The sequence below is a fragment of the Lipotes vexillifer genome, unplaced genomic scaffold, assembly GCF_000442215.2.
Source record: "Lipotes vexillifer unplaced genomic scaffold, Lipotes_vexillifer_v1.1 scaffold129, whole genome shotgun sequence".
Classification (NCBI taxonomy): domain Eukaryota; kingdom Metazoa; phylum Chordata; class Mammalia; order Artiodactyla; family Lipotidae; genus Lipotes; species Lipotes vexillifer.
Window position 1 is genome coordinate 1,035,109 of NW_006777287.1, and position 26,207 is coordinate 1,061,315.

General features: G+C 49.7%; 2 protein-coding genes across 4 annotated transcripts in view; both read right to left on the reverse strand.

The window, feature by feature from the left end:
- SYN1 (synapsin I) overlaps positions 1-12,085 on the reverse strand; it is a 45,987-nt gene extending 33,902 nt beyond the window's left edge. For 2 of the 3 annotated variants that reach the window (XM_007450854.1, XM_007450852.1), the window contains exon 1: positions 11,581-12,085. In XM_007450854.1, coding sequence (XP_007450916.1) covers positions 11,581-11,957 — 377 coding nt within the window. In that variant the 5' untranslated portion in view covers positions 11,958-12,085. The remainder of the gene's footprint in view (positions 1-11,580) is intronic. The other variant, XM_007450853.1, reaches the window with a different exon arrangement.
- A 4,126-nt stretch (positions 12,086-16,211) lies between these two features.
- CFP (complement factor properdin) lies at positions 16,212-21,845 on the reverse strand. The gene is given in 10 exon segments (XM_007450855.1): positions 16,212-16,238; positions 16,240-16,378; positions 17,787-17,898; positions 18,058-18,249; positions 18,501-18,674; positions 18,865-19,056; positions 19,194-19,364; positions 19,837-20,012; positions 21,536-21,686; positions 21,770-21,845. Coding segments are annotated over 10 exon segments (1,410 nt in total).
- Positions 21,846-26,207: the final 4,362 nt, after the last annotated feature.

The following is a 26,207-nucleotide window of genomic DNA, read 5'->3' on the forward strand; positions in this document are numbered from 1 at the left end:
TTAATGTTGACTATCAGATAATCCTATTACCCATTAAATTTTATTTTTAGTTCTATAGAGTAGATTCAGAAATAGGTCTTCAATGACAACAGGATTTAATTGATATAAACCTCCAATAAATATTTTCTAAATACATTTTTTTGAAGAATAAAAAAATGGAGATATGTATGTAAATGTGCCAGAGACTAAAATTTAACATACTAACTCCCAGGAAAGCCAAAGTCCTTTTATATGAAGATGGTTTAACTTGTGTGGGTTTTTCTAATTAATTAGTAAAGTTGAGTCCTAAAAGTAATTGAATATACTTCATATTTGATTATTAAAGAAGGAAATTAGGGGCTTCCCTGGTGGCTCAGTGGTTGAGAATCTGCCTGCCGATGCAGGGGACACGGGTTCGTGCCCCAGTCCGGGAAGATCCCACGTGCCGTGGAGCGGCTGGGCCCGTGAGCCATGGCCGCTGAGCCTGCGCGTCCAGAGCCTGTGCTCCGCAGCGGGGGAGGCCGCAGCAGTGAGAGGCCCGCGTACCGCAAAAACAAAAAACAAAAAACAAAACAAAACAAAAAATATAGCCTAGAATCTAAGTAACCACTTCCTTAACTGGAATTAGAGGTCAGGTTTTCCTTTATCTCTGATATGATTCTTCCACACTTGAAATAATTGACTGAAGAGGTCGACATGGAATCATCGTGTCACTTTAGAGCAATCTACTAGATGGTCATTTATCACCAGCTATTATGCTATCCTCTTTTCCCTAAAGAGGGAGTCTACCCATGTAATACACCAAAGAGCACCCTGATTTGGGGGAGAGTTCTTATATCAATTATGAAAATTGAAGTGTGCCATTTGTTATTCAATAAAAACTTTTGAATTTTTTTATTTTTGAATTTTTATTTACTTTTTGTTGGAGTAGAGTTGATTTACAGTGTTTTGTTACTTTCTGCAGCAGGGTGAATCAGTTATACATATACATATACCCACTCTTTTTTAGATTCTTTTCGCATATAGGTCATTACAGAGTATTGAGTAAGGTTCCCTGTGTGTCAATTGCTTATCGAATGTACATTTTGGATGCTATATCCTTTTGGAAATAAATTTTGCCAACATATTTTTTTTGATTTTTTAAAATCGAAAGTGCTGCTATCTTATTGCCAATAAAATGCTTCTTAAAGTTGTCTACATGAATTTAAATTGTCATAATGGGCATCTATCAAAAACAAGAAAAAATTTTTTTTTTTTTTTTTTTTTTTTTTCTTGCGTTATGCGGGCCTCTCACTGTTGTGGCCTCTCCCATTTGCGAAGCACAGGCTCCGGACGCGCAGGCTCAGTGGCCATGGCCCACGGGCCCAGCCGCTCCGCGGCATGTGGGATCTTCCCGAAACGGGGCACGAACCCGCGTCTCCTGCATCGGCAGGCGGACTCTCAAGCACTGCGCCACCAGGGAAGCCCGAAAAAAAATTTTTAAAAATTAAAAAAATTTAAAAAAATACACAGCACAACTGGCCCTAGTGATTTCACTGACATACCTCTAAGACCCCAAGTACAGCTATTTTCTCCTCTCTCTCCCTCTTCCCTCCTACCCCCTACTCCATCACTGACACTGTCCCCTCACAGATGTTGGAAGAGAATCTCTTAGACCTGTGCATTTTTCATTTAGAAAATGATGATGATCATATGATATCGCTTATATGTGGAATCTAAAAAAATGGTACAAATGAACTTATTTACAAAACAGAAATAGACTCACAGATGTAGAAAACAAACTTATGGTTATCAGGGGGAAAGGGGGGGAGGGATAAATTGGGAATTTGGGATTGACATATACACGCTACTATATATAAAATAGATAACTAGTAAGGACCTACTGTATAGCACAAGGAACTCTACTCAGTACTCTGTAATGGCCTATATGGGAAAAGAATCTAAAAAAGAGTGGATATATGTATATGTAAAACTGATTCACTTTGCTGTACACCTGAAACGAACACAACATTGTAAATCAAGTATACTCCAATAAAAATTCTTTTTAAAAAAATTTAAAAATTAGATGAATGGGAAAATAAATAAATAAATAAATAAAAGATATATATATATATATATATATATATATATATATCACTTTTTGACCACATACGTAGTGGATACTGTGGTGTATATATATGATATATATCACTTTTTTTAAAAAAACTTTTAAAACTTTTTTGACCATAAATGTAGTGGATACTGTGGTGTTCTGCTCAGATCTCCTCTTCAGGGCCAATGCACCCTGAATATCAGCTGTTGAAAGATCACAGCTGTGTCCCCTTGGGAATTGTCTTCTGTCACAGGGAACTTCCTTGGCCAAGGTTATACTTACCTACTGGCAGCCCATGGCTGATATCTGGTCTATGAGCGAGTACAAAGGCCAGCCTCTTTGCCTCAATATAGGCTGACTCTGAAGGACCATCCTAGCTCTAGAGCTCCCCCTTAGGATCAGCTGAGGCCTTGGATGCAACCGCATTGGGGACCCACTTCTCCCTCTGCTCAACCTTGCCCTCCTTACAGGTGCTGATTCCAAAGGCACTCCCCGATAAGCCTGTGTGTGCAATTCTCTGCCTCAAAATCTGTTTTCAGAGACCCCAACCTAAAACAGTGGGCCAGAGAAGTCAAACTACAAAGAAGACTCTACTGCCTTTCTGGAGCCGGGCCACCCAGCAGCCAGCAGGCAATAACAAAGCATCATTTGTGGGGGCGGAGCACAATAGTCCCTGATGTGCTGTAGCAACACAAAGCGCCCTGTGACATGTCTGCGCTGTGGTGCAAGCAGGATGCCACTTGAACCATATGATCTGGCAAACCCTATGATACTGGAGATGTCTGTAGTAAGAAAAGATGCAGTACGGAGTTGATTCTCCTGAGTGGGAGAATTATAGTGCAGGCCTATGGGGTTTTGAAGCAGAAGTAACTTTAACTGATGGTGGACTGTAATGAGATACTAGTGGAAGGGAATGCACTAGCTGGTGAAATATTCCTGGTACTAGAGAGGTGTGAGGGAAATGGTAACCAGACTTGGGTGACTATTCGCTAAACACCCTTGATTAGCTGAAGAAAGATATGACATGCTCAGTGTGAATAATCACCAGTTCAAAGCAAAATGTAAAAGGCAGAAGACCTCCTTGGCTGTACTTAAGGAAACCTCAATCTTCTGCAACCAGAGGGCAGACACAGAAGATCAGACTTAGGACTTAACTGTAAGTGTAGTCGAACTTCAGAGAAGGTTGAATTCTCAGGCCCAGTACATCTCCTATGCCATGCTCAGGGCCCTAAAAGGACAGGAGTGGAGCCCTGAGATTGTGATGGGGATATCTGGAAAGATGCGTGTAACACCTTGAACTTACAGATTCACCTGAACCCACTGGGTCTGCTGGAGTAGCCCATTCCTTGTTAGAATACAGAAACTTCCCTTTGCTTGAAAATAATGCAGAGGCCTCGAACGAAGCATGTGTCTTATAAAACAATTCTTACCCCTTTCAGAATCAACTTCCCTTCCCCTCTCGGCAACCAGATCAATAACCAGGGTCAAATCCTAGCACTACCTGACCGGAGAGGTTCTAAGCTTGCAAAGGAAGGAAAGGAATGATACACAGAAGCTGAAGAATCTGGCTAACATATATCAGCAGGAGCTGGGAAAGCATGCCTGAGACTGGATGCTGAGGACAATGGACCAAGGGAGTGAAGCATGAACTTGGAGCACTCTCCCAGGACACAGAACTTAAAACCATGGCAATGACTCCAGGAAATGTTGCTGATACAATTTTGGATGACTTGTGGAAGCTTGGAAAAAACAGTGGCCCACACCAAGTGAAGGAGAAATACCAGACTTCCATGGCAGATTGTGGAGGAAAGGATCAAAGGGCTCAGAGAAGCAGATGTTAGAGTAGATACACTACTTAAGTCTGGAAAACCAACCAGCTGACTCTATTCTATGGGAGGGCCCAGAGGATATACCCGACTTACAAAGTGAGGAATATGTTGGTGAGAGTGGCACCAGCCATGATGAGAAGCAGAGTAGACATAAGGTCATAAATGAAGTCCTGGCCCAGGTCCTGCTCACAGTGGGTACATTGGGTCCACATGTCCACCTAGTGGTCACTTCCCCAGCTCACAAATACATAATTGGAATGGACATATCTGTAGTTTTCAGAACCCCTATACGAGTTCCTTGGCCTGCCGGGGCAGAGCTATGGTAGTGGGGAAGTTCAAATGGATGCCTCAGAAATTATACCCCCCTCCCCTGATCAAAACTGTAAATCAAAGACAATATTGTATCTATCCTAGGGGTGATGGTGGAAATTAGTGCTCCTCTGAAAGAGCTAAAGGACGCAGGGGTGTTAGTCCCATCATATCTCCACTGAATTAACCAGTCTGGGCCCTGAGGAGGCTGGATGGATCCTAAAGAATGTAGACTACTGCGAGCTCAACCAAGTAGTAGCCTTGATCGAAGCTGCTGTACTGGTCATGCTGCCATTGCTGGAGCAAATTAAAGGATCTCAGCAGGTGGGCACTGATTTAGTGAATGACTGCTTTTCTATCCTGATCAGAAGAGAGGATCAGAGACATTTCACACTTACATGGGACTGACCACAATATATATTGATGGTCTTGCCATAGGGCTATGTTGTCTTTCTCAACCTATGTCATCATATAGTCCAAGAGGACATGAACCATCTGTACATCCCAGAGAATATCACACTGGACTACTATATCGATTACATCATATTGATTGGCCAAGATGAGCAAGAGATGGTTAGCACATTGCCTTGATAAGACACATGCACTCCAGAGGGTGGGAGATAAATCCTGGAAAGACTCAGGGTCCTGCCACATTAGTGCGATTTTTAGGGATTCAGTGGGCCAAGGTATGCCAGGACAGCCCCTCCAAATAATCACACAAAGCATTGCATCTTGCACCTTCCACCATGAGGAAGGCCTCTTCAGGTCCAGAGGAGAGGTCTCTTTAGGTTCTGGAGGCAGCATATTCCACACCTGGAAATACTGTTCCGATCCATATTTCAGGTGACACGTAAGGCTGCCAGCCCTGAGCAGGTCCAGGCTGTGGTGTGAGCAGTCTTGCCACTCAGGGCATATGATCTGGCAGATCCTACAATACTGGATAGTGGGGAAAATGCAGTGTGGAGCTTATGGGATGCCTGAGTGGGAGGCCCCTGGGGCTCTGGAGCAAGGCCATGCCATCTGCAGCAGAGAATTACCCAGCTTTTGAGAAACAAATCCTGGTGCAGTACTGGGCCCTGAGAGAGACAGACTGCTTGACCGTGGGGTACCAAGGAACCACGTATTCTGGTGCCTATTATGAGCTGGGTCCTGCCAGGCCCACCAAGTAATGAAGTCAGATGGGCCCAGGAGCCAGGATCGACCCCAGCAGGACCATGCAAGCTGCCTGAGCAAGTAACCCGGATGCCCGTGTCATCCACACTGTTGTGTTAGTGCCTCCCTCAGCTCACTAAGGGAACACCTTACAACCAGCAGATGGAGGAAGAAAAAGCCTAAGCTTGGTTCACAAATGGGTTGGCTTGGTACGTGGGTGGAAGCCAAAAATGGACAGTGACGATGATATAGCCCCACTCGGAGTGGTCTTGACAAACAGTGGCAAAGCTCCCAATGGGAAGAGCTTTGGGCTGTGCACCTGGTCATCTATTTTTTGGGGAAAGAGAAGTGACCCAAGATTCGAATACATATTCACTGATGGGCAGTGGTAAATGGCTTGGCTGATTAGACAGAGGCCTTGAATGAACAATATTGGAAGATCAGGAAGAGGAGGTCTGGGACACCGAAATGTGGGTGGACATTCGGGAGTGGAGATGAAACAGAGTGAGGATTGAAGATCTTTGTATTGTGTGTTAACACCCACCAGATAGCATCCACCCTTGAAGTGGCACTAACCAACCAGGTAGACAGAATGACTCAGCCGAATGATGTCAGCCAGCTTCTAGAATCAGCCAGTGCTGGCAGATGGGCACACGTATGAAGTGGCAAGGGTAACAGAGATAGAGGCAGCATGTGAGGCCTATGGCATTATTGCTGATGTCCAAACTGCCAGCACCAGAGACCAATATTGAGTCCCTGACACAGCACCATCCCTCAAGAAGACCAACCGGCCACTCCATGGCGAACTGACTACACTGGGCTCCTTCCACTCGGGAAAGAGGAATGACTGATTTTGACTGGAATATTCTATATATGGGTTTGCCCTTCCTGACTACAGGACCTTAGCCAGCATCCCTGTCCAAGGGCTTACATAATATTTGATCCACCAGTATGGGATCCCGCATAACATTGCATCAAACTGAAGGACACACTTTACAGCAAAGGAGGTGCAAAAGTAAGCCCACGACCATGGAATCAACTGATGACATTATATACCGCGCCACCCAGAAGCTGCTGGCCTGATAGAGTGAAAGAACAACCTGGTGTAGCCACAGCTAAGACCTAAGCTTGCAGGTGATACTGTGCAGGAATGGGATACCATCCTCCAAAACACAGTGTACACGTTAAATCTGTTGTTTGTGCTGTGCTCTTTAGAGGTAGAATACACTGGTCTGGGGACTCGGAGGTGAAAGTAGGAGTGGCCCAGCTTACCATCAATCCCAGTGATCCACTTTTGGAATGTGTGCTTCCTGCTCCCTCAGGGTTCTGCAAGGTTAGAGGTCCTGGTTTTCCAAGGGGGAACACTGCTACCAGGGGACACAGCAAGAATCCCATTACCTTCTAAGCTTTGACTGCTACCTGGACACTTCAGGCTTCTCATGCCAACGGAACGGAAGACGAGTCACTGTCTTGGCAGGGGCACGTGACCCTAATCATCAGGAGGAGATAGGGCTGCTGTTACACAGTGGGGGCAGGGAGGAATATGTTTGGCCCCCAGGTGATCTGCTTGGGCATCTGTCGGTACTCCTTGCTTAACATTGATGGCAAATGGACGAGTACAGCAGCCACAGCCTGAGGGGATGCGGACCAAGAGCTCAGGGATCCTTCAAGGATGAGGGAATGGATCACTCACCAGATAAGCCACTGAGACCAAGGCGGGGTGCTAGCCGAGGGTGAGGGGAATCTAGAATGTGAGGTAGAGGAAGGAAACAATGCATCATTTACTTATGCCACATTTATCAACTATGGCAGTGGAGGCTGTAGTTTGTCCAACTAACTGTGCTCTTTCAAGTGTCCCCCAGAAAACAAGATCAATTAGAATCCTGGAAACGCTGTTCCCAGATGGGTGAACTTACTTCTAAAAAGCAAGTGAATCTGAGCAGTCCAGGGGGTAGGCTGTGCGCTCCACCCAGATCTTCACACTCCTCCTTCTTGTCACATCTGTCCCCCAGCTTCTGAGAATACCTGCTGCTGAAGGCTCACAGTGCTGTCCGTCCCTGGGAACTGCCCTCTGCAGCAGGGACTCACCTTCCGCAAGATTATGCCTCCTCCCAGAGGGCAGCCTGCAGCCAATGACTGACTGATGCAGGACTACAAAAGCCTGGCCACCCGATCTCAACTGGGACAAATCTGAAGGGTCACCCCAGCTCCAGAGCTCCCCAGATGATCGGCTGGGACAACTGTTGTGAAGCATCACAGCTCAGCCTTTCCTTCTGCCAAATCCTGCTTCCCCCACTCCTCCCCTGCAACAGGTGTTATTCCCAAGAGCTCTCTCCGATCAATCTGCACACAAATCTCAGAGTCTCAGGGTCTGCTTCCAGGAAAGTCTAAGAAAAGAAGCCACAAGAAGAAATATATAACCCACCATATACATATTTATATAATAACCCATCCTATATATGTAATATATATTATATAAGACATATAATGTACAGAAAATTTAACATAGGATGTCTTATATAACATATTGCATATTATATATTATGTGTTACAGTACCTAGAATGTGTATAAATATGCATATATTAGAATGAAAGTTTCAGTAAATAATTACCTTTAGTATTTGCAGTGGAGTCTGATATTTCCTATTCTATTCCATTTCATGAAGAAAAACATACACATATATATGTATTATATGCTATAAGCTCATTATATAACAAATGTATTAGAGAACATAAATAATATATATGGTATACATTATTGATTACATTTCTTGTTGGAGTAACAGTTTCAGTTTCACTAAATAATAATTGCACTTACTATGTGCAATATACTCTGTTACTATTTTCATGTATCGATATTATTATTTATCATAGTTCTACTTTCATTTCATGAAGAAAATGAAATGCTGGTCACAAGCCAAGAGGTGACCCACAGCCAAAAAAACACTGGACTAAATTATCTGTAAAAAGAGGTGACGAGTCTCAACTGAGTCTGCAACTTTAAACCACACAGGACTCAAGACCCAGGAAGGAATGAGAGTGGTGAGGTTTGGTGGGAAAGGCATCAGACTGTACTTAGGTGTACAGTCTATTACAGAGTTTGCACAACTCCTCCTTTATTCCAGGCTGAAATCCCTAAGCTTGCGTGGTTCTGAATGTCTGCAAGTTGGTGATGCAGAGGTCTCTGTTCCTCACACTGAACCTGGTGTACATAGGCTCTCTCCCTTTGCCCATCCCACCCCACCTATAGCAGACACTAAATAAATGGTTGCTAGGTTGACTGGAAGAAAAGACTGGAGTGGCTGCTGGGATAAAGGAGGGCTTTTGGGATACAGAAGTGGAAGGGAAGAATTGTTCACAGAATTCAGCATATGCTCAATAAATGCTCGCTAGACAAGTTAGAAGAAAAAAGTGGAAAACACTGGAGTTGTGATTATGGAAAGGGGAAGGGTCTTGTCTGTAGTCAGTAGATAATTAATAAATGCTTGATGGAACGAAGGAAAAGGCAGCAAAGGACCTGCCTGGAGGGTCGAAGTGAAGAAGGGAAGTCTAAAGGAGGGTGGTTACCAATATACAGCAGGGGCTTCGTTAAGGTTTGTTGACTTCAATAGAGCAAATTTAGCCAGGAAGATGGCATCTGTGTGAGTGGGTGTTAGTGAAGGAATTACAACATGCGTTCAATAAATGCTTTATGGATTGAGGGAGAAGAGAGTGGAGGAGTCTGCTGCAGGGAGGGGAACGTCGTTGTTTGAACGGGACACAGTAAAAGAGTGATAAATGCTTTTTGGATTAATTGGGGGAAAGGGGCAGTTGGGAAGATGGCTACTATGTTGGGGAGGGAACCTAGCCAGAAAATAGTAGGTACACATCATGAGCTTTCGGTTGTGTTGTGTGAAAGGCAGGATGGAGATTGTCGAAGGGGGAGTTAGGGCTACAGGAGGGGGAGAAGAGGCACTGAATATGGGGTTCTCCATAGTACACAGTAAGTGTTCATTAAGATTGTTGGGGCTGAGTGGAGGGGAAAGTATGGAGAATACAGCTGGTGGTTGGGATTAGAAGGAAAGGGAACTGAGGAGGGTTCATCCTAGTATATAGTAGTGCTTAGTAAATGCCTCCCATACTCTTACACATGGAAAGTATGCAATAAATATCTGTAGAATGAATAAATAGAGAGAGCTCTGAATAGAGACAAAGGCTTCTGGGTAAAGGCTCCTTGGGAGAGGGGTGACTAACCAGTAAAGAGCTGGTACTCAATAAATTCAGGCTGAAAGAGACCCCTGGAGAGAGAGCTCTTGAGACAAGGGAAGGAACTTCCAAGCTTGGCAAGAGGAAGTTGTGAATGGCTCTTATATAGTAGGCGCTCAGTAAGTGTTTACTGGCTTAAATAGAAAAAAAGGCCCCTTGGGGTATAGACTTAAGATTGGGAGAGGGAATCCTAGCGATACTGAAGGGAGTGGGAGAAGGGTAACCCTTCTAAATATGGTTCTAGATTTATTGAAGGAAAGGACCCTGGGGAGAGGCTTTATGACTGGCACAGGTTATCCTAGGAGTAAAGAAGGGGAATCTACTTCCTACGCACGACAGGTACTGCATACGTGCTCACTGGACCCACTGGAAGAAAGGCACTTTGGGGAGGAGGTGTGACTATAGAACACACAGAAGGCACTCCATCAATGCTCACAGGAGCTATTAGAGGAAAAGGCCTTCGGGGGAAGGTGATTTAGAATCGAGCACCTGGCAGACAATGACTAAATGCTCACTGGATCAATTAAAAGAAAAGGTCTTTGGGGAAGTGGGGTGGCTAGAGATGGGCATATCATCACTGGATCCACTGGAGGAAAAGTCTTTGGGGGAAGGGGAATGGGGATACAGTAACTTGATTTATGTAAGCTTGATTCTCCATTCTTGGGAGGAAAGGCTTTTATGGAGAAGGCACAGAATCAGGCACACAGTGGGTGTGCCACAAATGCTCCAGGAGTGATTTTTTAAAAAGGTCTTTGGAAAGAAAGATTGAAACGGTGCACGCAGTAAGTGCAGATATATGATCACTATTAATTGGAGGCAAAGGCCTTTATGGAGAAGGTCTAAGGTTGGGTCATGCAGATGGTGCTCAATATATACAGACTGAAGCCACTGGAGGAAAAGGCATTGGGAAAAGGGTCTGGGTGAGGTAAACAGCAGGCACTCAATAATTGCTTGCTGAATACACTGAAGGAAAGAGCCTTTAGAGAAGGCTCACATCTTTAGATCAGGCAGTTGATAAATGCTAAGTGGGTCCACCAAAGGAAAGGTCTTTGAAGAAGTAGCTTGAGAATAGGGGATAAGGGAGGCACTCAAATGAATGCTTTCTAGATCCGTTGTAGGAAAAGTATTTGGAGCAGAGAGTCTGAAGATGAGCCCCACACAGAAGGTTCAAAAATGCTCATAGAACCCATTTGAGGAAAATATGTTTGAGGAAGGGGCTTGGGGGTGGGGCATACACCAGGCACTTAATACATGCTTCCTAGATCCTTTGGAGAAATAGGCTCTTAGAGAGGGGGACTGAGTTGGGGCACACAGAAGGCATTCAATAAAGGCTCACAGGATCCATTAAAGGCAACGCTTTGGGCGAGAATCTGGGATGGGATACACAGCAGGTACTCAATCAATGTTTAGTGAATAGTTTAAAAGGTTTTTGAGGTGAGGGCTGGGTTGCGGGCACATAGCGCACTCTGGATACATGCTCACAAGATCAGAGAAGGCCTTAGGGCAAGGACCGAGGGGGACAAGACACATATCAAGCTCTCAATGAATGTTCACAAAATTCACGTAAGCCAAAGGCCTTGAGGAAGGGCTCCCACTGAGGCACACTCCAGGTACTTGATAAATGCTCACAAGATCCATTAGAGGACAAGACCTTTGGGCACGGGTTGGGGGTGCAGGGCACATCAAGCTCTTGATTGCTCACAGGATATACTTACTGAAGTCAAGGCTTTTAGGAAGGAGGCACACAGCAGGCGCCCAATAACTGCTCCCTGTATGGATCTAGAAGGTCTGGGTGGGGGGAGGGGGGAGGCAAGGGCGGGGCACACATGAAGCGCTTCGCATAATAATTTAAAGGAAAAGGGTTTGGGCTAGGGGGCCAAGGCACAGGGCACACAAGCGGCGCTCGATAATTGCTCATGATGGAATGATCTGGGGACCCAGAACCGTGGGGGGACGTCCGCAGCAGTGGCTTACCAGTCGGTGTGGGGCTCGTCGATTACCAGCAGCACCCTGGCGGCAGCGCCCCCACGGCCTGCGACCCCAGAGCCGCCGCCCACTTGCTCGCTGAAGGTGGCGGCCGCGGCCGCCGTGGTCTGCTTGACCGCATTGGACAGCGACGAGAAGAAGCCACCGCCCCCAGAGGACCCGGGGCTAGGGGCAGCCGGAGAGGCCACGGGGGCTGCCGATGAGGCCCTCTCAGCAGTGGCGGTCGCAGGACCGGGCGTGGCTCCTGGGCTGGGGGCAGCGGGCGGCGGCGGGGGAGGCTGCGGGCGCTGCAGGTCTGTCATGTACCCATTTGGCAGATTGGCCATGAAGTTGCTGTCCGACAGGCGGCGCCGCAGGTAGTTCATGGCTGCGACGCGGGGCAGGGGGTCCTAGGAGCAGTCTGGTCAGGACCGCGGGGGCGGACCGCGCGGGGCCCAGGAGCACAGCTGTGCTCTCAGGCACGACGCGACTCTTCCGCTGCCCGCTGCAGACTGAGGCAGCGCTGAGTCGCCGCCGCCGCCGCAGCGCGGATGGTCGCGCCTGTGACCCCCTCTTTCGCGCCCCGCGTGGTGCAGTCCGGCTGGGCCGGTGGCGGCGCGGACGCGACCAAGGCGACTGGGAAGGGGAGTTTGCGGAGGAGCGGCGAGTGACGTCAGCGCGCCTTCAGGGCTGGGGTGGCGGTGGCGCGCGCCGGCAGGCGGGGGCGAAGGCACTGTCCGTGGTGCTGAAGGCGTCATTGCGCAAGCGCCACGCCGCATCCTGTCTCCCCTCCCCCGCCTCCGATTGGGGATGCGCAATTTGGGGAGTGGGGGCGGGGTGGGTGTTTGTCCGGAGGGTCCGGGTGGGTGCGTCAGGCAAGCCCCCACCCCGCCTCATCCTGGTCTTCACACGCACTCGCACTCACACACAGGACCCTCCGCAGATACTCGGTTTCCAGTGTTGATATTCACCACAGGAGGCATTTGGCGGGGTGGGAACACCCGGAGACTCAAAAGTAGAGAAATAACCCCCTCACGGCGAGGGTTGGGGGGTCACATGCAGTACTCCACGAGATCAGTTTCCCACGTCCACATAGGCTCAGCTAGGCAGAGAGATGCATGCGGGGGTGGTGTAGACAGCATCAGACAGGGGGACGTGGACACTTGTGGGGAGTACATACCCTTGCGCTGGGCGGGGAGCTGGAGGCACACAGGGAATGCCACATATGTGGAGAAACACAGACACACACAAAAGTAAGGAAACATACGGAGGCATGTGCAGAGAGAGAACACACCGATCTAGGTATCTATACAGACATACATAAGCCCGGGGTAACAGTCATGGACATGCATGCATACATGCATGCAAATACGCCTACACACGCACACAGGCACCACTCGGACACACGGAGACCCAGGGAAACTCACATGAGCATGCACACAGAGACAAAACACACCCACAGACAATCAGGGACAAACCTAGATCACCACACAGACACATTTCCTGAAGCTCTAGCCTTGATGTGTGTTCACCTCCCCACCTCACCCCCCTACACACACACTTGGCCTATAGGTCCCCATCCATTTGCCCTGGACACAGTCAAAAACCACGATAATAACCATCTGGCATTGTCAGTGCCCAAGGCCATCTTCCTCTGCACCAGAGAACTTTCCACAGACAGAGGCAGACCCATCCTGGGGTATGCAAACTGTAGGTGCCAAATAGTGTTTGCCACGTGAGCAAATGATCCTTGTAGGTTGGGCAGAGGTGGGCTGTGGAAGCTCCTGTAAGATCCTGACTACAATGAAAACACAAATCCATTTAAAAATAATCATTTGTTGACCAATTGTACCCAACCCTCACTACAATACTATGCGGCGGGTAATATGATTTCCATTTTACAGATGGAATCCACGAACTCCAATTCATTCCCAAAGGGTCATGCTCACTTTGTGATCCATACATTTGCTTTTTTCTTTTAAGAATGTGCCAGAAAGAGGTGTCAGTGTGGCTGGAACAAAGTGAGTGAGGGAGATTGTGGCAGGAGTTGGGGTCAGAGAGGTTAGCAGGGACCAGATGGAGCAGGGCCTTGTGGGCCATGGTGAGCGATAATGGTGGTCCAAGTGAGGTGGAAGAAGATATGGCAAGAAGTAGGCAGATTTAGAGTCCCTTGTGCCATCAGGATTTTCAAGTGAATCATCCACTTATTCATTTATACATTCTTCATTCATTAAATCTTTGGCCTGTTTAAACAAGGTCATGGTGTGTGGTCTGGAGTCAGAGAGCCTGGGTTCAAACTGGGCCTCCACTATACTCTTAAGAAAGTAACTTACTGGCCTCTGAAACTTGGCTTCCTCATCTGTAAAAATGATCACCCGACCCAACTCTAAGAGGGTGGGGGTGGGGGAGTGCTGTGACCTCTTCCAGGGATGTCCTTTCCTTCTCTCTCTCAAGGATCATCTTTGGCCTAGGTCTCCAGGAAGTCCCCTCTTCCCTTAGGCTCTCACAGTCCACTATCTCTGTTCCCTCCTCCATCGCAGCCAGCTTCAGTCCACCTGAAGGCCTCTGCTTTGGCCATTCCTTCCCCCTCTCATGGATACCCTCTCTGGCATCCCATATCCCAGTGTTCCCCAAATGGGGAGCTCTCCAGGAATTGGGTATCTCCCAACATTTTGAAGTATGTGTTCCCCAGTTTTTGCTCAGTAACACAAGCAAACAAGCTCTGCTGGGCCCGTGGTGCCCTCTCTGGGGGATGGGAGCAGCTGCAGGTCTACAGATCTTTCTGGCTCCTCTGGGAGTGAGAAGTTGGGCTCCTTAGGAATCTGTCTCCAGTCTGCCTCTTCCCAGTAGCCCCATTGCCAGGTTCCTAGTACTCATGTCCCCCAGTGTCATTCCCTTTCTCCAGGTGGCTCATTTTCCAGAAATTAATTTTTTTTGTAGACTGTTTCGCAGAAGAACGAAGATTCCCCCGACCCCCACCCAAGGAGTGTCTCAACTCCCTGAGGCAGAGGTAAGGCTCCTCTGTACTGGCTTCATTTTCTCCAACAGGAAGGCACATACAGAAGGGGCTCCAAGAATGTTCTTCTTTGTTGTGCATTGGTGAGCAATGACTCTGAAACACACACTCTTGACATATGTTCGTAATCAGTATTGTACCCATGTTTATAACTCACACATACATATTCATGCCACTTTAATGAGCATGCACACACACCCACACTCCTATAACTTACACATTGTTATGTGCACACGGCTGTAACTTCACACGCACTCCACATACACTCAATACATCCTTAATTCCTGCACAGACCCATAGGTCTGCATATCACACATTCACAGAGATATGTGCCTCACAACGCACACATAGAGCCAAATTTCCACTTTCTTATAAACACATATTTTTCCCATACCCTGGCAGTAGCACCGGAACCCCTCACTTAGGCTCATTCCTTCCAAGATAACCGAATATCCATCGATTTCATCTTCACCCCAGTCCATCAGTTGACCCATTTTAGACTCTGGGTGTCACAGATTTCCCATCTGAAGCCTCCCACACAGAGGTGCCCCTCCACTCACAGGACAAAGTCCTAAACTCTGCTCCTGACATGGTGTTTCAAAAACGTCCAGCCCACTACCTATCTGTGCCTGTTTCCTCCTTGGTAAAATGAGGATAATAATATTGACCTCATATGTTCATTGTGGATTAAATGAATTCATGCTATGGAAAGTCTTAAAACACTACCAGGCACACAGCCTGGGTTTGTTCCCTTCACTGTGGAGACACATACGGCTCTGACTCTTCTTCCCCATCCCCCATGATGTCCAGCGCTATTGTTAGTATACAGTAGGCGTTGGTAAGTGTTGAATAAAATGTTCGAATGAAAGGATCACCCATTCTAGTCTGTTCCCTTGCTTAGATGTCCTCCCCTTCTACCAGCCCTCCTCCACCCGATGCCCAGACTTAGCTCTAGTATACAGTAGATGCTAATAAGTGTTGAATGAATGAACAAATGCTAAAGGAATGTGTCTGAGTGTCTTGGGGGGCTCCTCCTGGCAGATGCTGACTCTAGCTTCTCTTTGCCCCTGTCCCGGCTCAAAGCACCTCGTAGGCAGTTCCTCGGTCCGCCCCCCCCCGCCTCGCGGGAGCTATTTGTCGCCGCTAATTGCAGTGTTGGAGCTGGGCTGTTGGGAGTGGGTAGGTGCAGGTGTTCGCTCAGCTGGGCGCCAACCCCTGCCAGGCCTCATCGCCGAATGACGCGCAATCCGCCAGCGGAGGGAGCTTTAAGAGCGGGGAGATGGAAAACAAGCACTCCGACCAATCAGAAAGTGCCTGCCAGGGAGGGTAGCCAATCAGGAAGCCCGTAATTCGTAAATCAGGACTCTGCAGAGGGACGTGCTGGGTGACCCAGGGCACTGCGGGGCAGAGGGGCAGATATCAGGGCTACAGCAGGAACGGACACTCGCCTTCCCTCCTGTCACACCGTGGCCACGGTGGAAAATACTGTTTTCCACCACAGGCCACTGCGACTTTGCCTGTGCTGCGGTCTTTGGCCTAGAAGATGCCATGGCCCCACTCCTGGGAAAGAGCCTGGTTTATTGAAGTCTGAGAGGTCAGGGGGTCAGAGTGGAAGAGAGAGATGTTAGAGCTTCTCATCCTCAGGGTTCTTCGCAGGGAGGCACGTGTAGACATGGCCGTTTCTCCTCCACCACCACCTTCTGCCCTTGCAGCACATCGCACAATGCCGACGGTTTCCCCCAGAAGGTCACATTCTTCTCACCCTGACCTTCGACCATGGTAACGGTGGGCCTGGTGCGTTAGGGGTGGGGGATGAAGGCGAGAAGCTCAGGGAAGGCAAGAATGCATTCAACAAACTCTTATTGAGTGCCTACTGTGTGCCCAACACTATTTTTAAGCTGTGAGATATTGGGCAATTTCTTTATCTCCCCTGTACCCCAGTTTTCTTCATCTGAAAAATGGGAATACTAGTAACACCCACCTCACTGGGCTGAGTAAGGATAAATGAGTTGATTCAGGTAAAGTGCTCAGAATCATGTCAGGTACACAATAAGTGCTCAATAAATGCTGGTAATTATTTGTTGATATGAGCTACCTTCTCTCACCTCTAAAACCTTTTATTTATTTCCCCATTGCCCACTGGAAAAAACCCAAATGCCTTGCCCTGGCATTCAAGCCTTGTTGTTAGGCACAAATCCCTGCCCCCAAGTCAATCTCTAGTTCTCTCTTCCACTTTATTCAAAGCCGCATGTCCAAAATGGTCTTTGCCTGGGTTATCTGTCCCACTAGGCAAGCTCTCCGCTCACTCCCATTCCGATTCTCTCAATCAGTCCTTTCTCCATTCATTCCCTCCCTCTGTCAAGCCCTTCATGCCTCCATTCAACACCCCTAACTCATCTCCTGGACCCACTCTACACCCCACACCCAGAGACCAGATGGCAGGCTTTCCATGAGTTGGGAAGAGGCCACTCAATCTAGTAGTTTGATGCATGTGGAAATAAGGAAGGGATAAGTGAGTGTTTTAACCCTCTCCAACACCTGGGTCACCCTGGCCACCTGGAAACACTTCGGGCGGCTGATCACCTGTGTCCAGGACTCTGCTCACACAGTTTTGATGGTGGGAAAGCCTTCCCCAACCCCCTCCTGCCAGGGGAGGCCCAATCAGCTTCCTGGACCCAGACTGAGGTGGCAGTCCCTTTTCCACACACCAACCATTTCTCAGATGCCTTCTGTCAGGGCCCAGCAGACCTGGATCCCGTGGGGGAATCCATGGGATCTGGGTTCTGTGTGTCTGCAACTGTTGTTCCCAAAAAGGTCTTAGAGTGCTTTGGGGCACGGGTGACTGAGGGAATGAGAAAGTGAATGGAGGCATGAGTGACTGAACGAGCAAGTCAAAGCTTGGGTAATTGAGGGGGCAGAGCACATGGACACAGGAAGGACGGAGTGAATGGGAGAATGGCTGAGTGACTGAATGAGTCACTGAAGGGCACGGAGGCTACTGATTCTCCCCTCAACAACCTCTTTCTCAGCTTCTTCTTTAGTTTCTCCCCTCTTCCTACAGCTGGGAGGTGGCACTCGGCCAGACAGGCACCACCACCCAGTGGTGGAAGCCCTGGTTGGGGGTGGCCAACTCTCCCACCCTGACTGCTGACATATCAATATCAAGACCCCTTCCAAGGCACACTGCCCCCTCACTCACGAGAATTTGGGGAGCATGGCCTTGCAGAGGCGCTGGCGGGTGCGGTTGGGGTTGGGTCCACACGGAGGCATGCACAGCCCCCAGGTACTCCACTCCGACCAGGAGCCTTTCCCTGCCAGGAGGGGAGGGGTTCCCGAGTCAGAATTAGAGGTCTTGGTGGGGTGATGAGAGAGAGGCTGCAGGGACATGCGGTCTGCGGCAGAGAGTCAGAAAGCCCCTGTCCCTGCACGGGCTGCCGCACGCTCACAGCATGGTCTCTGGGGGCACTCACAGAGGCAGCGCTGGATGTTGTAGCAGTGCCGGATGTCCTGTTGTTCCCCCCTACATCGCTGTCCGTCAAACTTGCGGCCCTTGCAGAGCCTGGAGCGGGTCTGCTGGCCTGGGATCTCCTGGCAGCTGATGTGTTTTATGCTCCGGCGGATGCAGGTGCTCCACTCCCCCCAGAGGTCCCACTCTCCGTTCACTGCAGAGACAGGGGCAGCTGGGCTTGCACCAAAGAAAGGAGCCAGAAAGGGGGTTCAGAGGAAGGAATGGGGGCTGGGAGACGGGGTGGGAATGATCAGATGTGGGAAAGAGGGATCAGAATTGGAACCAAGGCATCGGAGCCAGGAATGGAAGAATTAGAGACAGGAACAAGGCATTAACAGCGGGAACTGAGCAGCAGAGATGGGTGGGGGGCTTAGGGATAGAAATGGTGCATCTTGGGGTACTGACCAGGGCAGTGCATGGCCGTGTTGCAGATGTGGGTCCGGGTGGCATCTCCGACACAGAAGGGGCCCCCGTGCTGGGGCACAGGGCGATCACATGTCCGTTGTTCCCGGGTCTGACCCAGGCCGCAGGTCACAGGGCAGGGGCTCACAGCACCCCATGGCCCCCAGCCACCAGCCACTGTTGGGGGAGACAGGAGTGAGGAGAAAGGCCACCTCAATCTCCCCCCTCAGCCCCTAGACCCTTGAGACGGACTGCCCCCAAACGAAGAGCTCCATGGTCACATGGTCTCAGATCGCTGTCCCTTGAAATGGCAGAGCATCTGTGCCTAAATCAAGAGCAGAGTGTCAGAGGCCTCATCCCCAAGTACCTGGGCAGGGTGGCAGGCCGGTGCAGGCCCGCTGCTCAGAGGATGACCCTGGGCAGGGATTCCCGGGAGGCTGCGTGGAGGGCTCAGGTGCAGAGCATGTGCGGCTTCGTCTCTCCTCAGCTGCCTTGGGTCCATTGTGGCAGGTGCCTGAGCAGGGGCCCCAGGGGCCCCAAGCAGCCCAGGCCCCGTGTGCTGTGATGGGGTGGGGGTGGGGAGATGCCAAGTGTGGGCATGCATGCTGAAGTCCTCCCACCCTGGAAGTTCCCTGCTGTAGCCCCCAGACCCACCCTGGGTGCCCACATCATTGCCCTGTGGTTGCCCTCACTCACTGGGGCAGACCTGTTTGGTGTCACAGGCCTCTGACTCCTGTGCCTCTCCTGGGCAGTGGCCCCCACACTTGGGGGTGGGGCGATCACATGCTCGACGACGAATCCGGGTCCCTTTAGAGCAGGTGACAGAGCAAGATGCCCAGGGCCCCCAGTTGGACCAACCGCCCATCTCTGTGGGAGAGAAAAGAGGGGGATAAGATGGAGGTGGTGGTGTCATTCAGGGGTCCAGGCTTCCTCATGTATCCCACATCAGCTAATCCTGTGCCCATTGTTTCTGCCACACCTGGACCACCATCATTGCTCATCTGGACAATTGCAGTAGGCTTCACAGTGGTCCCTTTGCTTCACTACTCACCACATACAGTCTGTCGTCCTGACAGCGAGAGGGATCTGTCACAACTCAAGTCAGATCATGTTTTTCCACCATCACTACATCACTCAGAGTAAAAGCCAACATCCTCACTGAGGCCCACAGGGATCAGTCCCCCTCTGACCTCACCTGCCACCACTCTCCTTCAGCCACGCCAGCCTCCTCCTCGACCTCACAAACGGGAAGCACACTCCCACCCTCAGGGCTTCTGCCCTGATAGTTCCCAGTGCCGGGTAACTGACAGCACTCGCCCGCCTTGCTGCTCCTTCTCACCAGGACAGCATGGCTTGTCCTCACACGCCTGCAGCTGCCACTGGAGGGTCCCAGGCTCCACCTTCTCGGGGCATTGCCCGCCCCAGCCTATGCAGCGCCGGTGCCGCAGCTGGGAGCCCTCCGTGCAGGTCACTGAGCAGGGGGCCCACTCGGACCACGGTGACCACTGTGGGAGCCTGCAGAGAGAAGCACATGTCCCATCCTGGCACGCTCTGACAAGGATGGTGTATGGGACCACAGAGTGTGGGTAGGCACAGACAGGGGTGCGGGATAAACGTATATGGAATGGAGTGATGAGAGTATCTACCTCTTCGTGATGTTGGGGAGGAGGTGGGCACACAGCAAATACTTAAATATCATTTACCTTCATGATCAGGAACCTGGAGTTACCCTTTGAAGTCCCCCAAGGACAGTGCCAGGCACACAGTAAACAAGTACAAGGACCAGGGGCCCAGAACTGCTGTCAGGAGCCTACCAGGCCACAGCCATGCACGGTAGCAGGCAAACAGGAAGTGCATAATAAATAGGAGCCATCATCCCAATGAGCTCAGAGACCCCATCAGAAATACCCCAGATCCAAGCCCCTGCACGGCATAATGCTAGACAGATGGGACCTGTTGACGACTAGGAGCCCAGAGCTGCCTTCAAAAATCCCCAAGCTCCCCATCCCCATGGTGTACCTGGGATATATATAGTAAAGAGTTAGAAAATATGTCTGACATACAGAGAGGGCTCAGTACACGTAAGCTGGCATCACGATTAGGAGACTAGAGTTACCCTCAGAAATCCTCTGGCTACCCCCAACCTCTGCAGTGCATCTGGTATGCTGGAAGTGCTCAATGAATATGAAGTGTCATTATAATTAGGGACCTGCAGCTGCCCTCAGAATTGCCCAAACATTCCCCCTCCAGCAATGTGTCTGTATACAGTAAGTGCTCCGTATGAGCTGTCATCACCATCTGGGGACTTGAGCTACCTTCAGAAATACCTGAGCTGCACCCCACCCACAATGCTTCTGGTATGCAGGAAGCGCTCAGTACATGTAAGCCATGGCAGTTCTCAACTCAGGATGATTTTTACCTGTCTGGAGACATTTTAGTTGTTCCAAGTTGCTACTGGCATCTAGTGGGAGGCCAGGGATGCTACAAAACATCCTGCAGGGCTTCCCTGGTGGCGCAGTGGTTGAGAATCTGCCTGCCAATGCAGGGGACACGGGTTCGAGCCCTGGTCTGGGAAGATCCCACATGCCGCAGAGCAACTAGGCCCGTGAGCCACAACTACTGAGCCTGCGCGTCTGGAGCCTGAGCTCCGCACCAAGAGAGGCCGCGATAGTGAGAGGCCCGCGCACCGCGATTAAGAGTGGCCCCCACTCGCCACAACTAGAGAAAGCCCTCACACAGAAACAAAGACCCAACACAGCCAAAAATAAATAAATAAATAAATAAAGGAGTTTCTTGAAAAGAAAAAAGAATTACATCTTAAAAAAAAAAAAATCCTGCAAAGCACAGGTCAGCCCTCACAACAAAGAATTTTCTGGCCCCAAATGTCAACAGAGCCAAGGCTGAGAGACCCGGAGCCATGGTCACGATCAGGGCCTTGGAGCCACGCTTGAGAATATCAGAGAAGGCCAGAGCCCAAGTTCTGGGTCGCCTGGCAGACAGTCCTTTCTGCCCCCCTCAAACCCCAGGCTCCCCCTAACCTGCACGCCATACAGAGCTTGCTGCCGGGCTCCTGAAAGGCGTAGTCAGCATTGAGACAGCAGTCTTCCGTGCTGACACCTCCCCCAAGGAGGCCCTTGCACTTGCCCGTGGATTCTTCATACTGGGTGAAGCAGAGTACAGAGTCTGAGCCTGTAACGGGTTGGGGGAGCACGGTCAGGGGTGTGGGGGGGCCCAGGCACCCCTGGGGGCCAGCCGGGCCCCCACCCACTCACCTGTGGCTGGCAGGGTGAGCAACAGCAGCGGCAGCGGTAGCAGCAGTAACCGATGGGCCTGCGCTCGGGTGGGCATGTTGGGCACTGTACTCCTGCAGCCCCGCCAGAAAGGAGGCCCGGCTTTATGTGGGCTTATCTGATCCTAGAGTCAGTGGGAAAGAGGAACCAGGGGCAGGAGGAACTAGGAGGGTGAAGGGCAGCGGTGGTGATGGGGGATGGCGGGGAGGGGAGGGTATCGTGCAGGTCTCTTCAGCTCCAACCTCTCCCTTGCCACCTCTGTCCCTGAGCTTCCTCCTCTCCTCTCCCCTCCCTACTTCCTGCCTCATGCTCGGTCTGTTTTGTTTGTCACTGTGTCCCCAGCACCCCAGGCCCCGCCTAGCAGCCCAGTGGCACTCAATCAATGCTCTTTGGACAAATTCTTACTGAGGGGGAAGTGAAGCCTGGAAGTTGGAAGCAAGATTGAACTCCCTCGCTGTGTGACAAGTCACTTGAACCTCTGAGCCTTAGTTTCTCCACCTGTAAAATGCACGCCCTCTACCACAATGACAGGGCCAACCTCACGGGGGTGTTGAACAAGGGTGAAGTGAGCGTGGCATGCTCAGCGTGTCCCTCCTTATGGGGTGGAGTGGGCATCGAGGTACCTACTTCATCCTCCATCCTGACTTCACCACCACCCTCCTCTTTCCTAAAAGTGAGGTTCTTTGTGGTCAGCAGTGTGGAGGGGAGGTCAGCACAAGGGAAGTGAGAAGGGGAAGTGGCAAGAGTATGGGGTGGAGAATTCAGAAGGACTGAACTGGATATATCCACTGCCCCAGGGGCCAGCTGGGGACACCCTCAGGGCCCGAGGAAGGGGATGGTTGGCTTGGCCATGTTCCATCAAGTATCTTGGGTAGGTAATACCTGCCACCCCGCCCCACCCCATACACAGCCTACATCATAGGGCATGTTGCAAAGATTGGGAGTTAAGATTTTTAAAAGTCCTTAGCCCAGTGCCTGGCATACAGCAGGTGCTGTTTGTTAAATACACTGATGCAACATCTACTGAGCAACTATTGGGTGCCAGTTGTTCTGGGCGTTGGCTGGAACAGACAAGAAGACAGCCCAAAATCCTGGCCCTCAAGGGATTTATGCTCTAAAAGAGGCAGACAATAAATGTCACCTCCCTCACAGAAGCCTTCCTCAGCTTTTTGTAGGGCACCTCTCATTCTCTATCCCAGTGGCTCTCAAACCCATATGTGTATCAGAATCATCTGGAAGGTTTGTTGAATCCTGACTGCCAGGCCCCACCCCAGTTTCTGATTCTGTAGGCCTGGGGTGGGGCTCAAGAATGTGAATTTCTAACAACGTCCCAGGTGACACTGATCCTGCTGGTCGGGGACCACACTTTAAGATCCATCATTCTAGTTCCTGACCCTTTACTTTTCTTTGTGGATCTCATGTAGAAAAATTATTCTTCATAATCCTTCTCTTAATAATTAATTCCAATGCAGCCCATTTTCCATGCTCCACAAAGCCTTTTTTGTTTTTTTTTAAGTAAGTCCTAATGAGTGAAATTCCAGAGCCTGCTTTAAAAACAGGAATCTTGGGCTTCCCTGGTGGCGCAGTGGTTGAGAGTCCGCCTGCCGATGCAGGGGACACGGGTTCGTGCCCTGGTCTGGGAGGATCCCACGTGCCGCAGAGCGGCTGGGCCCGTGAGCCATGGCCACTGAGCCTGCACGTCCAGAGACTGTGCTCCGCAACGGGAGAGGCCACAACAGTGAGAGGCCCGCGTACTGCAAAAAAAATAAAATAAAATAAAAACAGGAATCTTTTTAATCAACAAAAAGGAGTCTAAGAATTAGGAAGGCAATGTCTCATTTCCCCTGCATCCAAGGAGGAACACCATTCTGCAAATTAAAACAAGGTTGAAGGATTTGATTTGGTCAGGCATTAAAACAGAACTTTCTCAAGAATACTGGTCTTGCTTCATGGGTGATAAGGTGTGTTGACATTCATATCCGTTACAGATGTACTGTTTCCTGATAACATAAGCCTGTCTTTGAAAGTGTGCTTTGAACAAAGGGGTCTTGTTATGCTTCTAGGACTTCAGACATCAGTGCTGTTATCCTATGAAAACAGACTCCCCAAGAAACCTGTAATTCTGGTTGGCTGCTTTATCTAATCACCTGTTGCCCTGGTAATAATGTTATAATCGATACTTCCTTTGTTCCTAAACTGTATACCTACTCACTGGATTCCCTTGGGAAGAGGACTGTCACCACTTTCATCTTCTCCTACAAGTTTGGGCAATAAAATGACTGCAGAGTTCTTATTTAAACAAAGACTGAGTCTTACCTCATGTAATCATTGCAACACCACCTAATATGATGTATTTGTTTGTCTGTTGTCCTCACTAAAATGCCAGCTCCACAAAGGCAGGGATTTGTGTTTGGTTTGTTAACTGCTGTGTCTGGAGGTCCTGGATGGGCACCAGCAAACAGTAGGTGCTCAATAAACCTCTGCTGAATGAGTAAATAAATGCAATAAACAGAGCTTTAGAGATTCTGATAAGCGTGAAGATGAATAATCTGGATTGGAGGTAAAAATGCGAGCATCACGGCAGGGAGTAGTGTCTCAAGTGCCGGGACTGGACCAGACCACCTGGAGAGGGCTTGGCTCGTGAGAAGAGGGAAGGGAAGCCCAGGCAAAGCCCCGGCAAACTCCAGCATTTCACGTTTTGGAGAACTGGGAGAAGCCAGCCCAGGGGCCTGAGGAGGAAGAGGACAGATGGAAGAGGGCTTTCCCCTAGGCCTGGCACATTCCATCCATGGGCTCTCACACACGAATTCAGCCTCAGTCAGTTTCTCTTTTTCTTTTTTTTACATATTTACACACACACTTCTGAATTTACAGTCTCTCTCTACTATAGTCTCTTACGAACAAGCTTACATACATACTCAAATGCACAGCCTCTCCCAGCCACTCAGGGAGTCGTTTACTGTCATTGGCCCCCTGTCTTACTGTGGTCTCCTTTGGCCAAGACCACAGTTACCCTTAAGAGTCAGTTTTGCACATCCACACAGAGTCACGCTTTTTTTTTTTTTTTTTTTTTTTGCGGTATGCAGGCCTCTCACTGCTGTGGCCTCTCCCGTTGCGGAGCACAGGCTCCGGACGCGCAGGCTCAGTGGCCATGGCTCACGGGCCCAGCCGCTCTGCGGCACGTGGGATCTTCCCGGACCGGGGCACGGACACGTGTCCCCTGCATCGGCAGGCGGACTCTCAACCACTGCGCCACCAGGGAAGCCCCCAGAGTCACGCCTTTTGATAGGATGTTTCCACCGCTCACTCGGGCCGTCATTTTCTCACATACACAAATGGTTAGTGATTTATAGCCACCACTGGTCTCTCGGGAAGTTTCTCGCGCACATACCCACACCCACAATCACTCTTTCTCCCACCTCTTCACACTCACACCCATTCTGCACACCGAGTCACTATGCTAAGAGTTTCACACGCATACACAATCGCACAGCGTCTCAGACACTTAGTCGCCTAGTCTCACATTTCTTTGCAAGCAGCTTCCAACATGTCCAGTCCTTGCTCTACAGCCTTTAATAAAGTCTCTTGCAGTTTTACACAGACCCACACAGTTTCTCAGACACTCTCAGTCACTTGTTTTCTCACTCTCAGTCACCCAATCAGTGTCACGGTCACTTGCCCTCACTCAGCCTCTGACATCCTGTTGTCACTAATTCACCAATGTTACTAGGCTCTCAGTAAGTCTCACACACAGAGCCTCTCATGGCCCGTCTTAGTCGTTTACACCATCATCTGCTGCATCCAGCCAGCGTATTGTGTACCCTCAGACACAATTACAGCCTCATCGGTTTCTCACACACACTGATCACATGGTCTCTATGTCTCATTTACTCTGTTCCATTTTCTCTGTTTTTCACCAGCATGTAGTCTCTGGTTTACAGTCTCTCATGAAACGTTTCACATTCTCACATGCTGCTCAGTCATCAGTTTTCTCTCCGGCGGCACTGACTTCTTTTTTACTCATCGCCTCTCACTCACAGTGAGGTGGTCTCTAGCTCACTTTCACTCACTCACTCCGTCTCACCATCATTTTCTCTTACAGAGTCCCTGAACCTGTGGGCTAGACTGGAGTAGTAACTGCAAATCCATCTGCCACTAGGCTCAGGTATACACCCACACACGTACACACACAAATTACAGCCTCTCACGCTTTTCCAGTCGCGGCCACATTTTCTCAGTCTCTCATGCAGTCTTTGCTAGTTTAGTCTCGCAGGAATGGTTTTCATACACACAATTGCGTATTCTGGTATCTTTCGTCTCAGGCACCCATCTGGCCTCACAGACATTTTCTCTCATACCATCAACCTCTCACACATGCACTCCCATTACTTTAGTTGATCCAACAGCCTTGCATGAACAG